General features: G+C 45.4%; 1 protein-coding gene across 3 annotated transcripts in view; it reads right to left on the bottom strand.

Annotated features, from left to right (window-relative positions):
* Positions 1-21,090, bottom strand: part of LOC135899688 (transient receptor potential cation channel subfamily M member-like 2) — a 157,548-nt gene that overhangs the window by 97,873 nt on the left and 38,585 nt on the right. For all 3 annotated transcript variants that reach the window (XM_065429019.1, XM_065429017.1, XM_065429020.1), the window contains exons 5-11: positions 20,165-20,342; positions 18,788-19,010; positions 16,486-16,642; positions 13,372-13,468; positions 13,185-13,306; positions 8,487-8,678; positions 6,043-6,171 (exon numbers count right to left, since the gene is read on the bottom strand). In XM_065429019.1, coding sequence (XP_065285091.1) covers positions 6,043-6,171; positions 8,487-8,678; positions 13,185-13,306; positions 13,372-13,468; positions 16,486-16,642; positions 18,788-19,010; positions 20,165-20,342 — 1,098 coding nt within the window. The remainder of the gene's footprint in view (positions 1-6,042; positions 6,172-8,486; positions 8,679-13,184; positions 13,307-13,371; positions 13,469-16,485; positions 16,643-18,787; positions 19,011-20,164; positions 20,343-21,090) is intronic.

Genomic DNA, 21,090 nt, shown 5'->3' with positions numbered 1-21,090 from the left:
TAAACCCATTTTGAACTATAAATCTGGTCATTCTAAAGTAGTGAAGCGGGCTATAGCGAAGACTATCCTAAATGCTGCAACAAAAAAGTCGTGTTTTCATATGACGAAGGCTGCTTTTTCTGATCAGGTAAATCGTTTACTGGACGCTGGTTACCCCGAAGCGATCATTTCATCTGTGAGTGAAAGTATGGCTCGCGGCGTCAAGAGCATAAAGGACCAAAGTATTCAAGCTAAATTAGAAGAAAAAAGAAAAAACGCGATTGTACCGTATGTATACAAGCTAGCACATGGGCTTAAGAACGCTGGTTCAAGGTACAACATTGGTGTTCGTTTTTCTGCGAAACTGAAGATAGGTCTTATATGCCCATTACTTGATAATTTGCTGAAGGAAAAGCAAGTGAAGGGAAAATGCACTGTCAAACATGTGAACAGGTACATCACTTGTACTAAGCAGGTTGTGTATGCCATTCCATTATCTTGTGGTCGAGAGTACGTGGGACAAACAATGCGATGTGTGAATGTTCGACTTCGGGAGCATGAGCTATCTCTTCAAGGGGTTGCGCCGCTTCATCTCCCGGAGCATTGCGGTTGTCGCCGTGAATTAAAAACAAACTAGTGTCATTTTCAAACAGGTAAGCCAATTGACAAGGGAAATCGCCGAAACTCACAATATAAAGATTAGGGACAAAGTGTGTATCAGTGAACCGTCAATCACTCTTCATAACAAAGAACTACATCACCTATGTCAATTTTGATTGTGCCTCACTTTGTCACAGTCGCCTCGACGCATCTCTGTATCTTGTGCATGTCATGGTTATCAAATGGCACCTATATATATATGTTAGACATGTCTTCAATAAAATATCAGTTCAGAGTCAGCGCCATGTCGTCGTTTTATTCCTTCTGATGTCCTTGTCTTGGGTGCGCTGTTACAAACCTTACCATGAATCCCAACCAACTGGCCCAACTTGCCGTTCTGATGCAGCACTATCCTCTGTAAAGAGGGTATATAACGAATCTCTCGAGCTCGTAACATGCAACACTACATCATCCAAGTAATTTAGAGCTGTTTTCTTCGCCTCAAAAAATTTACCGACAATTACAACTCTCTCTAAGGTGAAAATTGAGCGCACCTCTATATGTGTTTTCATTTCGCGATATATTGGCTGACTCAGACAATCTGTCCCGTGCGGCACGTTGCAGACGGATTGATTGACTGATTGAAAACATCTTTATTTGCAGGATATTCGTAGAACTCGTGGGTGGGCCGCCTATTCCGGTAGCCCACTGGTTACCGCTGCTGCGCTGGCCCTCCCCACCAGCCAGTGCTGACGGTCAGGATCATCGCTGAGCAGAATAGCCTCCCACTGCTTTTTTGAGGGATTTGGGATGGGGTCAACTATGGGATTAAACTGGCAAGCCCACACCATGTGGTAGAGGTTAGCTACCGCTTCACAGTGTGGGCATCGCGGGGAGTGTAGTGTAGGGTGCCACTGGTGTAACTTAGCTGGCGTTGGGTATGTATTAGTTTGTAGCCTCCTAAGAGTGTTCTCTTGCAACTTATTGAAGGTTTTATGTGGTGTTGGGTACTCCTTCCTGGCTGTTCTGTATGGTGCGAGAATGTCAGCATACACTGCTAAAGCAGTTAGGTCCCAGCACTCTTCACGGTCATCAGGGGGAGACGCCCGGTATAGAAGAGCTCGGGCATGCCTGTGAGCGGCTTCGTTTCCTCCTGGTAGTTCCAGGTGACCGGGAAACCAGATGACTGAGGCTTTGGGTGGATGCTTAGTCAGCAATGACAACCCTGACCTGTTAATTAATCCATTATTGAGAGTCTGGGAGTCAGTGAGCACATCGGCGTTGGGGTTAGATGCTATAGCTAATGCAATAGCTGCTTCCGCTGCGTGAGTGGGGTTGGAAGTTTTCATCGAGGCGCAATTCACCATCGATCCTGAAGGCGTTGAGACCACAACAGTCATCACTCCATTCTTTGGCCCTGCGGCGTCCACATAAAGAGTGTTAGGTTGCTCGTCCCATTTCTTCTGCAGGGCTTCCCCTGTTGCTTTTCTCCTTTCGATGTTATATACAGGATGCATGTTCCGCGGAATGGGGTACACGTTGATGCGTCTCCTCACATCACGTGGTACCGCTTCCCTTTGGTCTATCGTATAGGGCAGATTAATATAGATCTTTTCGAGCAGATCTCTACCTGGTTTTGTGAGTGCGAGCCTATTGAGTTGTGAGAGGCATTGTGCTTCCCACATCTCTTTGAGGGTATTATGTACTCCTAGAGCCATGAGCTTTGCCGTTGGCGTGGAGTTTGGTAGCCCCAGTGCCGTCTTGTAGGCCTTCCGGATCAGCGTCTCTAACTTTTCAATTTCCGACTGGGAGAGGCTAAGGAATGCCGTCCCGTACATTATCCGAGAAATCACGAAAGCCTGCACTAAGCGGATGGCGTCCCTTTCCTTCATGCCATGGTGCTTATTTCTGATACGATGCATCATCCGGAGGATTTGCTCGGTGGATGTTGTAAGCTTGTTCACAGTGGTGGTGTTCTGTCGCCCCTGCGGGATATACAGCCCTAGGATCTTGATCTCCGTGGGTTTCGGTACTGAGTGGTTGTCGATATACACCGTGATGTTCTGCGCCAGGGGTGTCCTCGGGCTCTTCAGGATGAGCAACTCGGACTTTTCCGGCGCACACTGGAGGCCTCTTTCCCTTGCGTACTGGTCCACCGTGTCCGCTGCTGCTTGAAGACGCTCCTCGATCTCGGCGTCACTCCCCGAGTTGCACCAGGCAGTGATATCATCCGCATACAATGTGTGTTTGATGCCCGGCATTTCGGAGAGAAGGCCTGGGAGATCTTTCATAGCCAAATTGAACAAAAGGGTTGACAGTTCCGCCCCTTTCGGAGTTCCTCTCGGGCCTAGAGTGATGGGATCTGATTTTATTCCACCGAAGTTTATAGTGGCTTGCCTTGCTGATAAGAAGTTTTTGACATAGTTGTAGGTTCTGGTGCCACAGTTGGTGTCGGCGAGGCTTTGAAGAATATTTTTATGCAGAACGTTGTCAAACGCTCCTTTCAAATCAAGTGCCAGGATGGCCCTTGTCTGTGACTTGGGGGGTGTCTCAAGGAGATCCTTGTACAGGTACAAGAGGGCGTCCTGGGTCGATAGGTGAGGGCGAAAGCCGAATTGAGTGTTAGGTAGGAGGTTGTTCTCTTCTAAGTATCTACTGAGTCTCGTGTTGATGACCCTCTCTATGAGCTTGCCCAAACACGAGGTCAGCGATGTCGGTCTTAGATTATCCAGTTTAAGGGATATGAGTGGCGTCGTCAGCGACCAGACTACCCGCGCTACTAGGGCACCATCTCGTAGCCATCGTCGGCGCAGCGCCCGTCTTGCACGGCACCACACTTCTCACGCGTTCGCCATACTCTCCTCCTCCGCTTTTCTCCTCGCGCTCTCTTCTGTCGCCGCTTTTCGTCTCCCGCAGCGCTCCCAGTTCACTCTTTCATCCTTCGCTGTGCTCGTTCGCTCGGTTACAAGGAACGCTGCCGATGCTGACCCCGATGCAGTAACGGGCGCCTGAGAACTGCGCTCTAAAAACGGTTCTTCGCCAAGAGACATTACATGATGTAGGGGTATATGCTGTTAGTGAGAAAGAGGAAAATACTTTTGCGTTCGGCTTCTGCTTCCTGACACTCCAGCAAAACCTGGCGAACGATCAGCCTCTCACTACATCTACCAGATAGGGGAAGTTCACCAGCAGTCAGTAAAAAAGGGTACCGTACGTGGGTCCTATCGTCAGTCAACGCAGCATGATTTCACTTAGTGGCGCCTTTGTTATAAAAAGCCAATTTCCTAGGTTGCATTCATAGATTTTCATTTCGTAGGTGCTTTTGATGGCTAATAGTTGCGCACCTTTTTCCGCAAGAACAAATGCAAGTCTGTTGGAGGGATAGCTATGCTGCATTTACCGGCTGTCGTTGCTACGTATGTAACAAGTTCATCTGCAGCTATATTGCCCACTATGCCTCCGTACCTTGGCACCCAACATATTACGACACGTTGATTAGATGCATACATAGAACATAGAACACAGGGATGTGTAGTGGTAATTCATTGATTACTACATTGTTTATTTTTCCACAGCTGTTATGCTAAGCTCAGAGAGCCTGTAAATATAAAAGAAATTGTAGGTTTAACCCTCTGCAACCCTATGTACACAACTCTGTACATTCTACACATGCATTCATTACGGCGGACTTGTTCAACACTAGGCGTTTTTGTTATTAATCCGAATCGTGTGCTTTTACACTGGCATATATCTAGAGCGTCATTTTACCAAATAAGCGTTGATTATCCACCAAAAGAAACAGCACGGTCAAGACTATGACAGCATAAGCAAGGCTTAAGCATAAACAGCATAAGCAAGCATGCCCTGCGAAGTTTACAATTTGTCGAATGCGCGAAATTCTTCAAATTGCACATAAAACAAAGTACACTGCATTTTTTCTAAAAGTACTCTGGTAGCTGCGGGATCGATGCATGGTCACAAATGTGTACAAAGCGTGATAATGAACGTGAAGTGATACCCCGCCAGGCCTCATGCCATACCTTAAAGCGTGCGTTCATTATTTGTTTTCTTTTTGCAGAGATCTTGTGCGTACTTTGCGCAACACTCTAGATTGAAGAATCCCGTGTGTTGCGACAGATTTAGTGAAAAGGACATTGCTAAATGACATTGCTTTTGGTAACATACTAGATTTTGGTGAAAGCGACGAAGGTGAGGTTGGCCAGGAAAGATTTGATTCCAGGCGTTCTGTCCGCAAAGATGAAAAGCTGCTGGACACATTACAGCAAGAAATACCTTCTTGAGATAATGTTCAGAGAACTTCCAAAAGTGCAGGGAACAATTTCTTCCTGTGCCATGACGGAGGTCTGAAGCCTCAGTAACTAAAAAAAAAATTGTACTCCATACAACTACTCTTGAAGCCGTGTACCCGAATCTTTTTTTTTTGAGTTATTCACAGAGCAAACTTACACAGCGTCCAGAGGTTCCTATATGTTCGCAAATTTGAAGAAATAGAACAGCTATTTACAGTACATCAAGTGTTGTGCAGAAGGACGGAATACACAGCTCCGAGACGTAATGCACTTCCGACCACAGGTATGTGCGATGCGGTGGGAGCGGGAAAAAGCACCACATAAAATGGCTCTTGTGCTGGAAGACACGGACAAAGAAAGGAGGTACAAGGCACACGAAGCGCTTTGTGTGTCCTGTGCCCCGTTTTCACTACGCAATGCATAACCAACTCGACTGGATCACCACTATGGCATCACATGAAAAATCAGGACCTGCCGCCTGAACTTCTACAAGGAAAAAAAATTTCAGTGGCGCAACGTGGACGCCTACTATGATGCCGTTAAGCAATGACTTCAAGCTCGGGGAGCGTGTCGCGACACACCAGACGCCTGCTGTCGCAAGCTTCCCTGCGGGGGCCGTAGTAAGTTATCATCCAGTTATTCGGAATTGACTGCACGCCCTTCTGTGTCCTTTGTGGTTTCATATTTATAATTTTGCATTTAATTATTAATTTCTACTTTGTACACGTTCTCTTGCTGAAAGATCGAAATCAGCTCTCGGCGCTGAGTGCCGTCTACCTATTGCCTCCGGTACTGTTTTGGCTTCAGAACGGCTAATAGAGGTGGGTAGAATGCGCTAAATGTTTCGCTAAATGTGATACAAATGTGGCGCTAAACGTTAAATGCGCATGCCAGAAAGTTAAAACACTGAGTTATTCCGAAAGCTTTATCGACTGCTTTTGTGCTCCCGAGCTGGCCCCTTTATTGCCGACTTCCTAATTTATTGCGATATTCAAAAGCCGAAGTCTGGTATGCTGGAACAATCGGACAACACCTTCGTCTAACACGTGAAAGGAAAATGCCACTAGCGCTCTCAGTAACACCACTGTATATCAGATCGGCTAACCTGTGCGAACACTACAGCTCAAGGGCCCTCGACACATCTAGGCCATACCTGGATGTACATTCCAAGTGCGGTGTTCATCGACAGCTCATCAGGGTCAATGAAGTCGCGCATGCCAGTCGTCGTCTCTATCAACCAGTTCAGGTCTCCCTCGATGAAGTTCTTGCCAATTTTAGACAGCTGCAAGGAGCAATACATGTTTTCGTCATATAACCAGTGTATTGTATCATGCCGAACACTTAAAAAAATAAGCTGAGAAAATTTACTCGAAATACGTAACTACAGACAAGTTATCTGCCAAAGCTGGCAACATTTGCAATAATTACAAATTTCGTAATAGCAAATTGCGGCACACGTGTATAATGAAAACTTCTATAAAGTAGTTATTAAGGTGCAGTTACAGGTTTCGATATTTCCGAAAAGCCATGTTAACCCCAACTACTCGTTTGCTACTCGTCACATACACTACTCATTTGCATTTGTTATTCATGGTTATTTTGCACTCTTGTATGTAGTCTTGCTTTCCTGTTGTTGAATTGTTTCTGTGTACGCTTAACCATTCCTCATGTAAAATCGCTCCACAGGTTTTTTTTAGGTAAATAAATAAACTAGCGTCAAATTCTCGTTCATTTACCCTGTTCACGCATGCGGCCCCGCCAAGCGCGGCAATCTGTGCGACCCCTGTCTGGCGTAAAATCGTGGCGTAAAATGAAGCTGCCGTCTCACTTCCATCTTTCCACGAGCTGATTCCCATTTACGCTGTGCGCAACTCCCCATTTAGATGTATGGTCACTTCAAATGCAAGAGGCAGACAGACCGCTCTATACCGCGGCATGGCACAGCTTCATTTCACGCCTTCCTACTACGTCACGGGCTGGTTGCGATTCGATCCTCGCCACGCGGTGCTGCGGTTATAAGCAGGTAAATTAAACGAATAACTTGAAGCCAGCTATTTCCGTCTATGTGGCAATTTTTGAATGTAGAACCGCGGAACTTGCATTGTATGACGGTTCCCTTCAACTCTCCATTGTAAACATATGCCAGAAAATTCTAATTAGAGGGTAATGATGCAATCAGTTTAGTTCGTGAATATAATTGTTTTTGGTAAATGATGTCCTCTTCAACTGATAATTCACCTGATACATAATTCGAGTACGTTTTATAGGCTTTCTTAAAAAAGCTTCATCATAAACGATAGACCTTGTGTAATGGGTACATATCTGCCATTATATGTAAGATAACGTGATAATACAATAAAATACTGACCAGAGTCGTTGACATTTCGCTAGAACTCCCACACACGCAGAAAGAGCCGATTATGTTTTGTATGTAAGCATAAAGTTTGTTCCATAAGTTTTAAAAGTCATGTATAAGTACTTTGTTTTTACAGCGAAGCTGCCTATGGCTACCCTACGAAAAAATCGTCGCGGCGAACAAATACGCCTTGCGCCAAAGCCAAGTTTCTCGACCTGCGTCTAAACGACGCTCCATCGCAGCTGCGTCGACATCACCTGCGTCTTTAGAGCGCCGTCATAAAACCACTTCGGCGGTAGTTATGTGCATGCACGACGCAGTGCGTGTCGTAGTGCGTGACGTAGTGGGCGCCTGATATTTCTTTGTATTTCGCCTAAATGAGACACACATAATTATATGTATAGGCACCATACGAACAAAACTCTATGCCAACAATTTATACCACCGGAGCAGCTTCGCTGGTGAACCACCTTCACAGGGTGGAATGGCTTCTCTAGTTTTTAATTTTCTTTATCGGGAAGAACAAAATGGGATACGATACGAACGCCAGGTACTGAATGAATAAATTTTCACTTTGCCGCAGAATGATGCGGTTTGTCAACGAGATCATTCTTCGCAAACAACTGGCGCTCTCAAATAATTATTTGACGCCTTTCGTAACACTAATAAAAGTACCGACAGCGCAAATAGCGCATGGTACAACCCGTCATAGTATTAAAGATACTGTCGTAGACGTAGCATTCTGCGTTAGGGGGGTGCCGGGATAGCGTAGCATTACCAGACCTAGCTTTAGTGCGGCGGCACGAAATGTACTGCACTGCAGTATCCCGCATCTACGCCGCTGCGCAGAATGGACAGGATAGCAGTTCGTGTAGGGTCGAAGAATTTGGGTTTTAGACTTTATGCTGCGGGTGCATGATGGTCACGCGCATGCGCTGTTCCTTGGGGCACAAGTGTGCACAATATGAATTTCTTGCATTAACAATTAGTAAATGAATCAATGGCCGCCAGTATTTTAACAATAAACTCTTACGGACAGCTTTATTGACTCACTGTTTATGAAACTGCACGGAACTGAATAAAAACATTGCATGTATTGTCAACACAGTGTTGACGTACCGATATATACGGAACCAGTGCGCATCCGCAGGCCATCCTGTGCAGGTCATGCTATGAATCCGCTCTCTTACTAGGCGTAGGTTTTGCGCACATGTTGTGCAGGCTAAAATGAGTGACCGTACCATGCTGTGTCCAAGGGCTCCTTCCCAGCAAACAGAACGAAAGAACTCTTCGTGCTGAATTTTCGAGAAGAGCTGACGAAGCCTTTTGGGTGACAAGTATTTGTTCACTTGGAAGCCTCGGTTCAGGAAGATATGCAGAAATTCTTCTCGCTTTGGTCGCAGCAGAGCGTACTCGAACTCTTCCCGGTCGATCTAGAAAAGTGCAGGTTAGCGTAATGACAACTTTTTTTCCCATAATATCAGTAGCAATTAAAAACGGCGCCTTTTAAAGGTTATTTAGAGCACCACTTTCGCACTTACCCGCTCCGCAAGTTCTCTATCAATACTTGTTGCCACAACGGCGACCATGCGTCGCACAACTTTCAAATTTGCGCAGCGAATGGTTGCCACGCACTCTAGCCAACCAGCAGCACTGGTAGGTATGTGTACTGTTTTATGCGCAGATTGGCTCAGGAATTCCTTAAGGCATTGCTTGATTGGCATTTGGCGGTGTATCACATATTGCGGTCCTGTCTCCAGGGCAGCTAATCTGACTGCAAAGATGGAGTGCTCCATGGCTTTCTTTTTCACGCTATTTCAAACGTTCCCCATTGTTAACTGTAATCTGCCAATAAGTCACAGTATCGCAAGTTTCACAGCTTCGTATAAGACCCACTTAGAAAAAACACCAAAAAACATACCGTGTAGGGTACTGCGCAAAGCAATTAAAATACATGGTCATTAGCCACTTGAAAATAAAAATACCCGACTTTCACAGAAGCCAATACACGTACGTGCATTGTAAGCTGGTCAACGTAACAAAAACTCCTGAAAGCCATAAGTAATAATTGATGTCACAGATAATAAATGAATACAATGCAACTTGTCAAAGAAAATTCGGCACTTAGGGAGCTAGTGCATGTTGGCGAACTAATTACGTTCTAAAATATTCGTGCTCGTGTGCCTTGTATTCACAAGTGATGGTGAGGTAGGAGATGACCTATGTTGTATCGGCCGCTGTGTCATAGTTCGCACTATGCATTGCGCAAGTGTGAAGTATCCTTTCTGCCTCGCTCTGTGCCCTTTCCATTCATTCGACCCTGGATTACTATATGAGCACCCTACAGTTGATAATAAATGTTGGTTCTTGCCCGTCTCGTTCCAAGGCGTGCGCGTACGTTCCGTTCCTGCCATGGCCTGTCGGCCGTGGCTGTGCTACAGTGGCGACGAGTCAAAACGAGACCCACGAAGTCAAGGCAGACCCAGAGAGTCCGGCCCTGAAGACAAACATGCCACTCACTCCCATGGCCTTCCAGATGCTCCCGAGTTTTGACGAAAGCTCAGATAAGTGGAAGCCGTACCTGATAAAAGTGGAGGCGTATTTTTAAGCGAATGGCGTCGTTGAGTCAAATAAGAAGAGAGCACTTCTTGTGGCTGCACTAAGCACGCAGACTATTCAGATCCTTGCCGGACTGGTTGCTCTCCGCGCGCCGAACCCTTTGAGTTTAGACGAAGTTACCGAGGCCTTCAATAAATACTATGACCCCAAACGCAACGATATTGCGCATATCTATTCAAGCATTCCTCGTCGAGATCCGCCGTCTCGTAGACAACTGCAACTTGGACAGTTGCCTTGACAGGATGATCCGAGATAGGATTGTCTGCGATGTGCGCTGAACTGCAGTGCGGAAATAACTCCTAGCAAAGAAAGAGCTAACGCTAGAAGAAGCTGGAGCAAAAGCATTATCTTTTGAAGCCGCGGAAAATTATGCGCAAGGAATTTCGTCAGAAGTAACACTGGTGACACCACTATTGAGAATGCAAGCGCGGCGCCGACGAACACCGAGAGAGAGCGCCGAAAACGCAGCGTGCCGGGAATGCGGAAGATGTGCAAGCTTTAAACATGACGCTAACAACTGCAGCTGGGTCAAGACACGCTGTTGTCGCCGTGATAAACATGGACATCCTGCAAAAAAAGTGTCCCAGCTGCCACAACAAGGAATTCAGTGCTGCTGCGCGCCTGCGCCTCACGGCAAAACATTACAGTGGAAGAAACCACGTCGGAAGATCACTATGAAAATGCTCATATCTGAACTTTGCTGTCGGCGCGAACGACGTACCTTGAGCTGCCAATATGCCGCACGGTCAATTGCGGCGATGTAGAACTGGCAGTTGAAGTCAACACTGGATCACCAGTATGCGTCATAGCGCGACAGATTTTCGATAAGCATCGCAAGCAGTGGCCAAATATGACATCTGAAACTTTCGTGCTACGCTGGAAGGCTGCCTGTGTTAGGCTAGCTTTGGCTAGTTGTTACGCATCGAGGCGTTTCACTTGAATGCACACTCATAATGCTTGACTGCAATGGACCTAACATGTGCGGGCGATACCTGTTAACCCGGCTGGAAAGAGGGTTGGAGTTTCTGTACTGCAATCAATAAAGGGAAGTACCGGTGACGGTAGCAGCCATCAGGCACGTCAACGCCTAGCGCAGTAACTACGAGGAGGTCTTCTCCGAGAAATTGGGCATGATGAAGGGACCCCATTTTTTCTTATTTTTGCTCAGTTGTGCTTGTCGGTAGTGAAAAACCTTTTTCGCCAGTTTCATCTGGCAAGACTACTGCGCCAGCTTGGTGCTCGAGGACGGTGCTGTTATGCAAGGCGAGACCACTCTCATGTGCTGTCGTTGCAAAATGGGAAAAGATTTAGATCGGCTAGTGTCGCAAGACATAATATCATCCATAAGCCATTCCGACTGGGCGACTCCCCTACTGCCAAATGCTGAATATAAGATGGAAAAGTCCGGATTTGCGGGGATTTTAAGGCAACCTTGAACCATGCTTGTGCAATTAAGAAGTATCTCCTTCAGGTACTGAAGGACGTGCTCGATTCGTTAAGCGTTGGTGAAGTTTTCAGTACGCTAGTCCTAAAAGATGCTTACAAAGTGCGACTACACGAAGCTTCACGCAAGTTGTGCGTGATTGACAAGCACACGGGGCTGTTCCGTTACAACAGGCTGCCGTTCAGCATTGCATTTGCTCCTGCCATAGTGAAAAATGAAGAAGTATACCACTATAGCTGGCCTGCCTGGTGTTTAAGAGTACTTAGATAATGTGCTTGTGTCTGAAAAGGCGGCAGACAACGAAGCTCAGCTGAAACAGTGTTGCAGCGATTTCGAGAGCCCGGGGTAAAACTGAAATACGACAAATGCAATTGAAGTCTGAAGTTTTCTTTCTACCTAATTTTGCCTCCTTCCACTTCCTCTCTTCTGGATTATATAACTGCCGTGCAGTTGACAATAAATGTTTTTGTCTGTGTCGTTCTATGGCGTGCACATACAGGTACGTTCCCTGGCCTGTGGGCCGTGGCTGTGCGACAACTTCATAGTAATAATTGGCAAAAACATCTAAGCTTATACGGTAAAAAAAGCTGGCCCCTATCTTGATTGTCGCGTTCCACTTGGTCCATTCGCGACAGCTAAAACTCGAATACCCCAGCAAAGAGCGACAAAATATCGGAGCATCGTTCACCCACGAATATTCTCTGAAGCCCGTGGCACCTAGGTTCTAAGCAATAAAAGGCACACAGAAAAAAAAAGAAATGTTAATTGTTATCCTTTCACATATTTCCTTTTTCCGTAAAGGCGTCTGCGAACATGGAACACTTCAGCACGAATTGAATAGTGTTTGCTATTTAATTCGTAACTGACCCGACAATTCGCAATTGTAAATCCTGGAAATTTGTTCGTGTTCAAGCAGGCGGGCTAACAACGTGCACTGGAGCCATAGGAACGAAGAGCTATGCGAGTGGTGACTGCTCCAAATCGTTTTGGTTGCAGTGGAGCGGCAATTTGTTCAGTGGCACACGTAATTCCTCGGCGAAAGCATGAAGCAGTTAACGTTGGCACAATAACTAAGTGCGTATACCTGCTTTCACGCAGCCTACCAATTTCTTGTCCAGATTTAGGCGGAGCAATACTGTAGTCAGTATCATCACGTTTGCGTCCTTTTGAACCAATTCAATGAGCATGCTGTAGCTTTCCTAGCTAACGTGTGACGTGCTTACACGTGCATCTGATGACGTGCTATGCTTTCGTATCATTATTGTCATTATATCAGTCCACCAAATATGATCAAATTTTCACTTTTCTCATTTAGAACTTGCTCTGTTGAGCAAGTTCTAAATTAGAACTTGCTCATCCCTCAACACTAACTTGCTCTGTTGAGCAAGTTAGTGTTGAGCAAGTGTTGAATTATCAAACATGACGAATACGCCTGTTTATCGAAATCCAGGTCATCGATTTAGTATTTCTTGATTAGACCAAACGATAAAATATTCTTTTCAATAATGGAAAGTCGTTACTTCTGCCGATCACGACTCGATTCCATCCGGGAATATCTTTATCCGCACATCCCCCCTGTAAATATAAAAATGACCTGTACTGAACTTTGTTTTGTTCCATGTGTCTCTCCTGTGTCCCAAAGATTAGTGTACAAATTTACATTCTTTGTCAACATACATCAGAAACATAATGGGACATTGATTGTACCACATCAATAGTTTGGTCCATTATTTACGTGCAAAGGCGGTTTCTGTGATGTTTCGTTGATATACTTCCACCTAAACCAACCAGAACGCTGTGACGACGCAACTTTCTTCAATTTGACTAGACTGGTTGATAATCGTGCACTTGAACACGATGCCCTTTAGGCAATCACCTGGTACTGCTGAGCGAGGTCCTTCGAGAAAACCTTAGTCATGGCGACATGCGGGCAGTTCCAGTCCAATGTCAACAGCAGGTCTTTCTTCATTTGATGAGCATGATGATGCCGTACTTGGGCTGCACAGAGACGCGCAACATTATTTTGCAGTCCCCTTAAAACGCGTGGTTCCTGAAACACTCACACTTGAACACGGCTTTGAGCAGGATGTCGTCGAGATGCTTCAGGTTATTATTGTGATGGTGAATATTAATCACAGTAAAGTACATTTGTTCCTGAGTCTGCAAGAAAAGGAGGGGCCTGTGATACAGTAGGTCCTATGGAAAGTAAGTTTCTGAATACCGTATTTAGTCAGATCTATGCCGATCCCGATTCTAGGCGGACACCCGGAAATAAGAATGTCAGAAAAACAAGGTTTTCCTCGAATAAGATCAGAATGAAAAAGGATACGCATTCCACTCCAAAAAAAAAAGACATGCAACATCGAGATTTTGCGCGCTTTCAGAGCACCTACATCTTAAGATGGGCCAGTTTTTCATCCCACGTTGCTGCGACCCAGTTTATACTTCCATAAGCAAGCAGACATGTTGAAGACATGTGGAATTATACAGGCATGCAAGTATCTGAACCTATTCCGAGCCATGCTTCGAACTTTTGCGTGCTCGTTTGCATTCGCCTGCATTGTCTCCGTCATTACGTACATTCCCGTTTCTCCTTGCCCGATATTACAGCTGACCTGTATATGGCTAGCTGATTCGTCCGTCCGTCCGTCGCCTGTGTGCTGAAAACTCCTCCGGCGCGAGCCTATGTGCATGCGCGATAAAAAAAAAAGAGAAAGGGAGGCGCACAATTGTTTGCGACAGTAGTGACGTCGTTGCTCTCCGTCGCAGCCGGGCGCGCGTGCAGTAGTTTCTCTCCGGCTCCTCCGAACCGGGTAGACCACGCGTCATACGTAGTCCTGAAGAGCAAGCAGCTATCCATTAGCAACGCCACAAGCGGAACCGTGAACTATCTCGTCTACGCGGTGCCGATGTTGCAGCCCGGGCCCAAGAACAAGCTCGTGTAGCCGAGCGCAAGCAGCAACTGCGTATTGAAGATCCGGCAGCCTACCAGCCATCGTTTAATGAACCGTCGGCATTAATCCAGTGATAAACACTATGGCCGCAAGTTTCAGCTTCGCTGATAACCATCTGTACGGAGTGCTTGGCCGGTAATCTTTTTAAAAAAGAAAAGTGTAGGGCTATGTTCGAGTAAATATGGTAACTGTGGTTCAACATCCCAGCGCCTAACGTTGTCTCCTCGAATACAAATGTCTTGATCACTAGAACGACAAGAAAGGGGGTTAACCGAGGGGCCAGATTTTATTAGTCATATCATGAGAAGCCAACCAACCCTGACACCAAGGACAACATAGGGGAAATTACTTGTGCTTAATAAATGAAATAAGGAAACGATTATTTAATGGAAATTAAAGTGGATGAAAAAACAACTTGCCGCAGGTGGGAACCGAACCCACCTGTTTTTTTACTTTGTTGTTTTTTCATCCACTTTAATTTCTAGTAATTTATCGTTTCCTTATTTGATTTATTAAACACAAGCAATTTCCCCTACGTTGTCCTTGGTGTCAGTGTTTGTTGGCTTCTCACGATATGACTAATAAAATCTGGCCCCTCGGTTAACCCCCTTTGTTCTCGTTCATTACATAACGAAGGTCTCGAAACCCGCCGTGGTTGCTCAGTGGCTATGGCGTTGGGCTGCTGAACACGAGGTTGCGGGATCGAATCCCTGCCACGGCGGTCGCATTTCGATGGAGGCGAAATGCGAAAACACCCGTGTACTTAGATTTAGGTGCACATTAAAGAACCCCAGGTGGTCGAAATTTCCGGAGTCCTCCACTAAGGCGTGCCTCATAATCAGAAAGTGGTTTTGGCACGTAAAACCCCATAAATAAAAAAAAAGGGTTTCGAATCCGGCTACATTGATCCCTTCAGGTAGCATGTGTGGGTTTATTGACCAGTTGCCTTCACCCAAAAAGATCACGTTCTCGTGACGCCTGCGGCAAGAAGGACGTTCCACGTTCGCCGCCAAGGTAAGTGAGTGGTGGCGCTGGATAACACTCCCAGGGTTCTACTACGACACATAAAGGCCCTACAAAGTGGATGGGGAAACAGCGCCGCAGTAGCTTAATTGGTAGAGAATCGCACGCGAAATGCGAAGGTTGTGGGTTCGGTTCACACCTGCGGCAAGTTGTTTTTTCATCCACTTTAATTTCCATTAATTTATCGTTTCCTTATTTCATTTATTAAACAGGAGTAATTTCTCCTATGTTGTCCTTGGTGTCAGTGTTTGTTGGCTTCTCATGATTTGATCACCAGAAGGTACAAAGCATGCACGATCGCCTATAGCACTCAAACGTCACTGCCAGGGCATTTGCCGAAACGGAAGCAGGCGCTGAAATCTCGTCCTAATCTGCAGAATGCCACCAACTACAGGTCAGCAGAAGAAATAAAACTCGAGAAGCATTTTTTTTAAAGTTTAGATCATTTATGAGGATAGGCTTCCTGCACTATGCTTGGCAACTTGTTTACATGGCTCATCCAAACTCAGTGCTTTGCGCGCAGTGACGTGGATTTTGAACATGAAGAAAATTGCCAGAACAGCGGTTGCTCCTGAACTTTATATCTAGATAAAATATATATCAGAGTTATCCGCCCTCCACAGAACCGCGGAGAAGTCGTCAAAGCTATTTATTTAGTTCTGGTGTCAAAAAATCTGACCAGTAACGATCCTGCTTGTTGCAGCATCATGATAAATATTAAAGAAAGTTTCAGGGGCTCGAACAATGTGCAGCACAGGTGTTCTTTCGCGCGCCACTGCTGTTTCCATGATGACTTCTCATGAATGTTTGGTTTCAGTGTTTACATTGCAATGCCAGCTAATGTTCAGCATCAATTACAACGTCCACCAACTTTCTTAGGACGTCATTACCGGTTTGTCACAGCGCCAGCAGCATACATATGTTCACCTAAGCTTAGCGCCGGCGTAACAACACTTAGGTGGGCGATTCTGACAACCACTGTACTATTTGTTGGTGTTGGGGGCCAAGTAGCCGGTAAAAAAAAAACACCACACTAGCGGACAAAAAAGAAAACCAGTGTTTACGTCCCTTCGACGACAATTTAGTGCGCGCTGTTCTTGAGCGTGAAAATCGCCAAAAGTAGCAAAAGACAGCCTTGCTTTCCGCGAGCCTTTCATACGTGGCATTAGAGAGGAGCCCAAGAGAAGCCTGTTGGTATACCTGGCATGCTAGGCGTAGGCACTCAATGATTCTATCCTTGAAGACGTTCCTCGAGAGTGCGTTGTCTCTGAACTTGGGAAACATCTGGCAAATCCGCGAGCTTATTTCGGGTTTTAACACGGTCTCGATGAACTCCGGATCCCAAAGGGTAGCACCACTGTAGAGAAAATAAAGCCGAAGCGTCAGCTGACATGAGTAAAGTAATATTCGGGAACCGAGATTCAGTGCTGCATTCTTAATTTCGTTTCCTTCAGGCTCAAGCTACGGCAAGAAAATTTTTGCGAATATTTTACACTTACCTAAATCGAACGGCGTTTCGCATAAGATTCCAATATATACACAACGGCCTTGCACATACTTGTTTTTTTTTTACTTTTTAAACGCACATAAGGAAGAATATGTGAAACTGTGTTACAGTGAAATAACCGCTTTTATTGGTAACATCATTTCAAGCGCCTGTAACTTTAATTCAGAACGTCGTTTCACACACCTTTGCCTGGAACGGTGTTTAAGAACGTTGAGAGTTTGTCCCGCATACATAAACATGTTTCTAGGTAGAGACGTAAAACAATGTCTCGAATACCGTATTAACTTAAACATGGGTATATGTCGGCACCTGTATCTTTCTAACTAGCCGAAATATAAGAAATTATAATTCGAATATAGGTCGACCTTATATCTCTTTAAAAAAGGTAAAGCTTTGATCATGACATACTTTTATTTACCGTAAGCTCGGCTACTGAACCTCGCTCTTCGATGGTATGAGCTGTATCGTCTTCTGAACTACAGACAAATCTTGTCGGATGCCGCGCAGGCGCCCTCTGCACCCCCATTCCTTGTCAATGCCGTCGATTGCGTTGTATATGCAGAATTTCTTAAAGCCTGTATGAATAACCTCCAGTCTGGCTTTACGGCGGACGCGACGAAGGAACTTCGCTAGCTCGGTATTGTTGCTAGCTTTGTTTACGAATACAGGTCGATATTATTTATTCACGAATATAGGGTGATAGCTGTTTTTGGATAACGTTTCAACAATAAAAAAGAACGGCAACCTATATTGAAAGTCAGAACTTCAGAAATGCAAAATTAAACTCAAGCCAAACCACGTCGCTCTTTTACTCTACCGACCATTATTCAGCCATAATTTAACGGTAAAAATTTATATGGCCGTAAATATTTTCATACAGTCTCGCATCCTTACTATATTCGACTGTGCTGCGACTATAATGAGAAAAAAAAATTTTAGAATACGGAAATTAAGCATGGTCACGGAGTGCTGTTTAACAAACAACTAGGTGCAGCCATACCCATAATAAAAAAGAACGTCCTGATTTATTTACTGTGCCAGAATTTACGCAGTGAAATGAGCTATACGAAAATTTAAACTAAACACTTTGAGGCTACTGACCAGTGGATCAGATACACACAGAGGAATAGAAGAATCTGCTAAGTCCGTTGTGCACGAACCATTGCCAACTCATAGACAAATCCATGTAGTATACCCATGGTTATCATACTACATGAGTGACATAGTGCAGCGCCCGATTTTTCTGTAGTAATCTTACGGCATGGTCGACTGTTTCCTACTGCACTCCGACTCGGTTTGCCACTATAATGCCGAGGCCTCTTGAGATGGGAGCCAGACAAAGTATGCAAAAGCAAGACGTTCAGCAGCTATTAATCCAATGAGCAACGTGAGCCGAATTTTGTCGCATTGCGTTCACACAGCAGTAGCTCAAATGTGCGAGAGGCTCTCAGCGGTGAGCTGGAGCGGGCGCCTTGAATAAAGAACGATAGAAAGCTGAGCTAGTTGTTAAGGATTAATAATGCAAAACAGGGGTAAGGCGTGCAGACACGGACAAAAGAGAAGTGGACAAAACCAGATGCAGGCCTTGAGTAAACCTGGTGACTGTGTTCTGAGCACACTGGTTCTGAGCATTCAATTTCCAGCAGTCGAATAAGTGCGCCTCCGGAGTGGTCGAAGCCTACCAGCCAAGTGTACGATTACTATAAGGCACCACGTGCTTACCATAGCCTCCAAGATCGCGTGCGTTGTTTCATTAAACATGCGCTCAGCTGCCAATGTCAGAGGTTATTCTCTTTCCACTAAAGCTTCTTTCTAGGCGAGTTGGTGCGTGCTTGACATAAAACTTGTAAGAGCGCAAACACATGCAACCGCAAAGTATCAAGGACGAGACACACGAGCTGTGTCTCGTCCTTGATACTTTGCGGTTGCATGTGTTTGCGCTGTTACAATTTTTACATTCTCTTTCCGTACGGAGACCGGTCTTTGAGTTCTCACCGCCTGTCGATCTCGTTGTAGGCGAGCGCTAGCAGGTCGGCTACACCCCCGCTGCCTTGTATGACCAGCACGGGCAGCTGCTTCTTGAGGTGCTCGAGGACCATCTTGTTGCAGCCGGTTCCACCCTGGCACACGAGCGCTATCAGGGGGATCTCGGCCGAGTACAGCGTCGACGGGTGAGGTGGGGGAGGACCCCCAGTGCTCATGCTCTGGGGCATCACGGCTGTACCGGAAGGATGCACACTGCTTCAGCACAAGACGAGGGACGGCGGAATCACAATAGACAAGGCTGGTTACTCATTTTGCGCAACGAAACGACGAGAGATGGTGAATTCAAGGGACATATTTCTCCACCGTCTGTCTTTTCCTTGCACCAGTGAAATACACGTGGTGAATAACAGCCATTAGCCCATCCATCCATCTTGCTGCAAAGTAAAATGCCGGCGTCGGTTTGGGAAACAGACGCCGGAATTTCGCTCTCGAACTCCAAGCGGCGTCGGTTCGGCAAACCGACGCCGGAATTTGAGAGAACTTTAGAGACGAGGAGATGCAGGATTCTACGGGAGTACGGACTCTCAAAGCATGTTGCGACTAAAAATGGCAACCAGTTCGTTTTTCTTTTCTTTGCCCAGTTGCTATAGGGTCCAATTCTCTTGAGCCGGCAATATTTTCCCTTCTTTCTCCTTGTTGTAGTCGGCATTAATCCTTTAACACTAACCTGTTACCTGTGTTAAGAACATTTATAGCAAGCTAAACTGTCATGGAGGCGCTCGTGCGAGCTCTATATGGTACACATCGAATGGAAGGGAAAAAAAGAACTAAGAACAAGATGACTGCAGAATTTCCAATATTGCGTTCTTTTCAGGACCATTCTAGACATGATTGTTATTTGCGCTGACCAGCACCAAGTTTTGTTTCTATGAAGTAGCTTTGCTAGCTGTATTTATTAAACATATATATATGTTTCTATTCTCACCCCTTTCGTACCATATATTATTTTATTCTCTACGAAACAGTTGATCTAGATGCTATCCTGAAGCAATCACTTAACGTATCCTAACAAAACGTGTAGTATTCGAAAGTAAAATACACAGTTCCTTGACTTTTGAAAGCTTATAGGTTCAAACGAGTTGCTACCCACAGTGACTCGGTGGCTATTGACATTCGCTGTGTTCAGTGCATTTTGACGAGAACGGAGTGCAAGATCGCTCTCGTATGGAGCGCTGGGCGCCCGCTGAAATCCTATAGGCGATAAAATTTATTCCAAACGGAGAGTTTCTCTCATAGCCACTTGGTTTCTCGCATAGCGTTGGCATGTCAAGCACCACTGATCATTGAACATACTTTTATTTTTATACATCTCGAATCGATACTGACCCCCGTCTTCTTCTGGCGTCATCGACAATTGCTGCTCGAGCTTGAGCATGAAGTAGTTCAAACCGGTCTTGTTCACCGTGTCGTCCTTTACTATGATGAAGTGCGTGTGGTCCGGATTCAGGTCGAATCTATTCTCCTCGGGCCGGCTTCCCGTATTTTCGATGTATATAGATCCCTCCTGCAAAAAGACGAAAAGAAGGCAGCTAAATATTGTTGTTGATGATGAGATATGGTGTTTTATGGCGCAAGGGCCAATGATAGCCAAAGAGCGCGAATCAATGGTATGATGTAATGGATGATGCAATAATTTTCAAATGGCAGCATGGCTGACAATGACAGTGTACGAGTATTTTTACGCGCGATATTATACTCTCGTTTCTTGATGGCTCGTGGTGGCACAGCTGCAATTGTGGTCTGTCGCTAAGCCTAAATTCTGTAACTATATTCCATCATCGAAGCTGCTGCGTTTTGGTGGTGCCGGAAAGGAAGATGTCAAATTTAAGATCACCCTCGACTACGGTGTCATGTGTTCTGTTTGGCCTGGTCGCCTCTTAGTTATGCTGTTTGCATCAATTTTTTGTGAATCCTTGTGAATGGTTAGGTACGTATAGTCCAGTAATTCCATACGTTTCTCGCACAATTTCTACGAAGATTATTTTAAAAATATGAAACCGCAACAACACTTTCATGAGAATGTCACAGGACAGCAAGACTCTGTAAATATTCGGTCTCCGTGTGGAAACGTTATATGTACGGACTGGAAACATCTTTGCTGAAAAAAAAAATAGAGCCCTACTGCACCGAAGGCAGAAATCCCTGATCTATGTAAACGCTACATGGGAGTTGCTGCAGAAATGCTTTCGGAAGTGATATGCCGAAACAGCTGAGAAACATTTGGGGAAGCTGCTGTTGATAAAACAGGAATT

This window comes from Dermacentor albipictus, chromosome 7, assembly GCF_038994185.2.
Source record: "Dermacentor albipictus isolate Rhodes 1998 colony chromosome 7, USDA_Dalb.pri_finalv2, whole genome shotgun sequence".
Lineage (NCBI taxonomy): Eukaryota > Metazoa > Arthropoda > Arachnida > Ixodida > Ixodidae > Dermacentor > Dermacentor albipictus.
The sequence above is the reverse complement of the archived record's forward strand: the minus strand, read 5'-3'. Positions and strand labels throughout refer to the sequence as shown.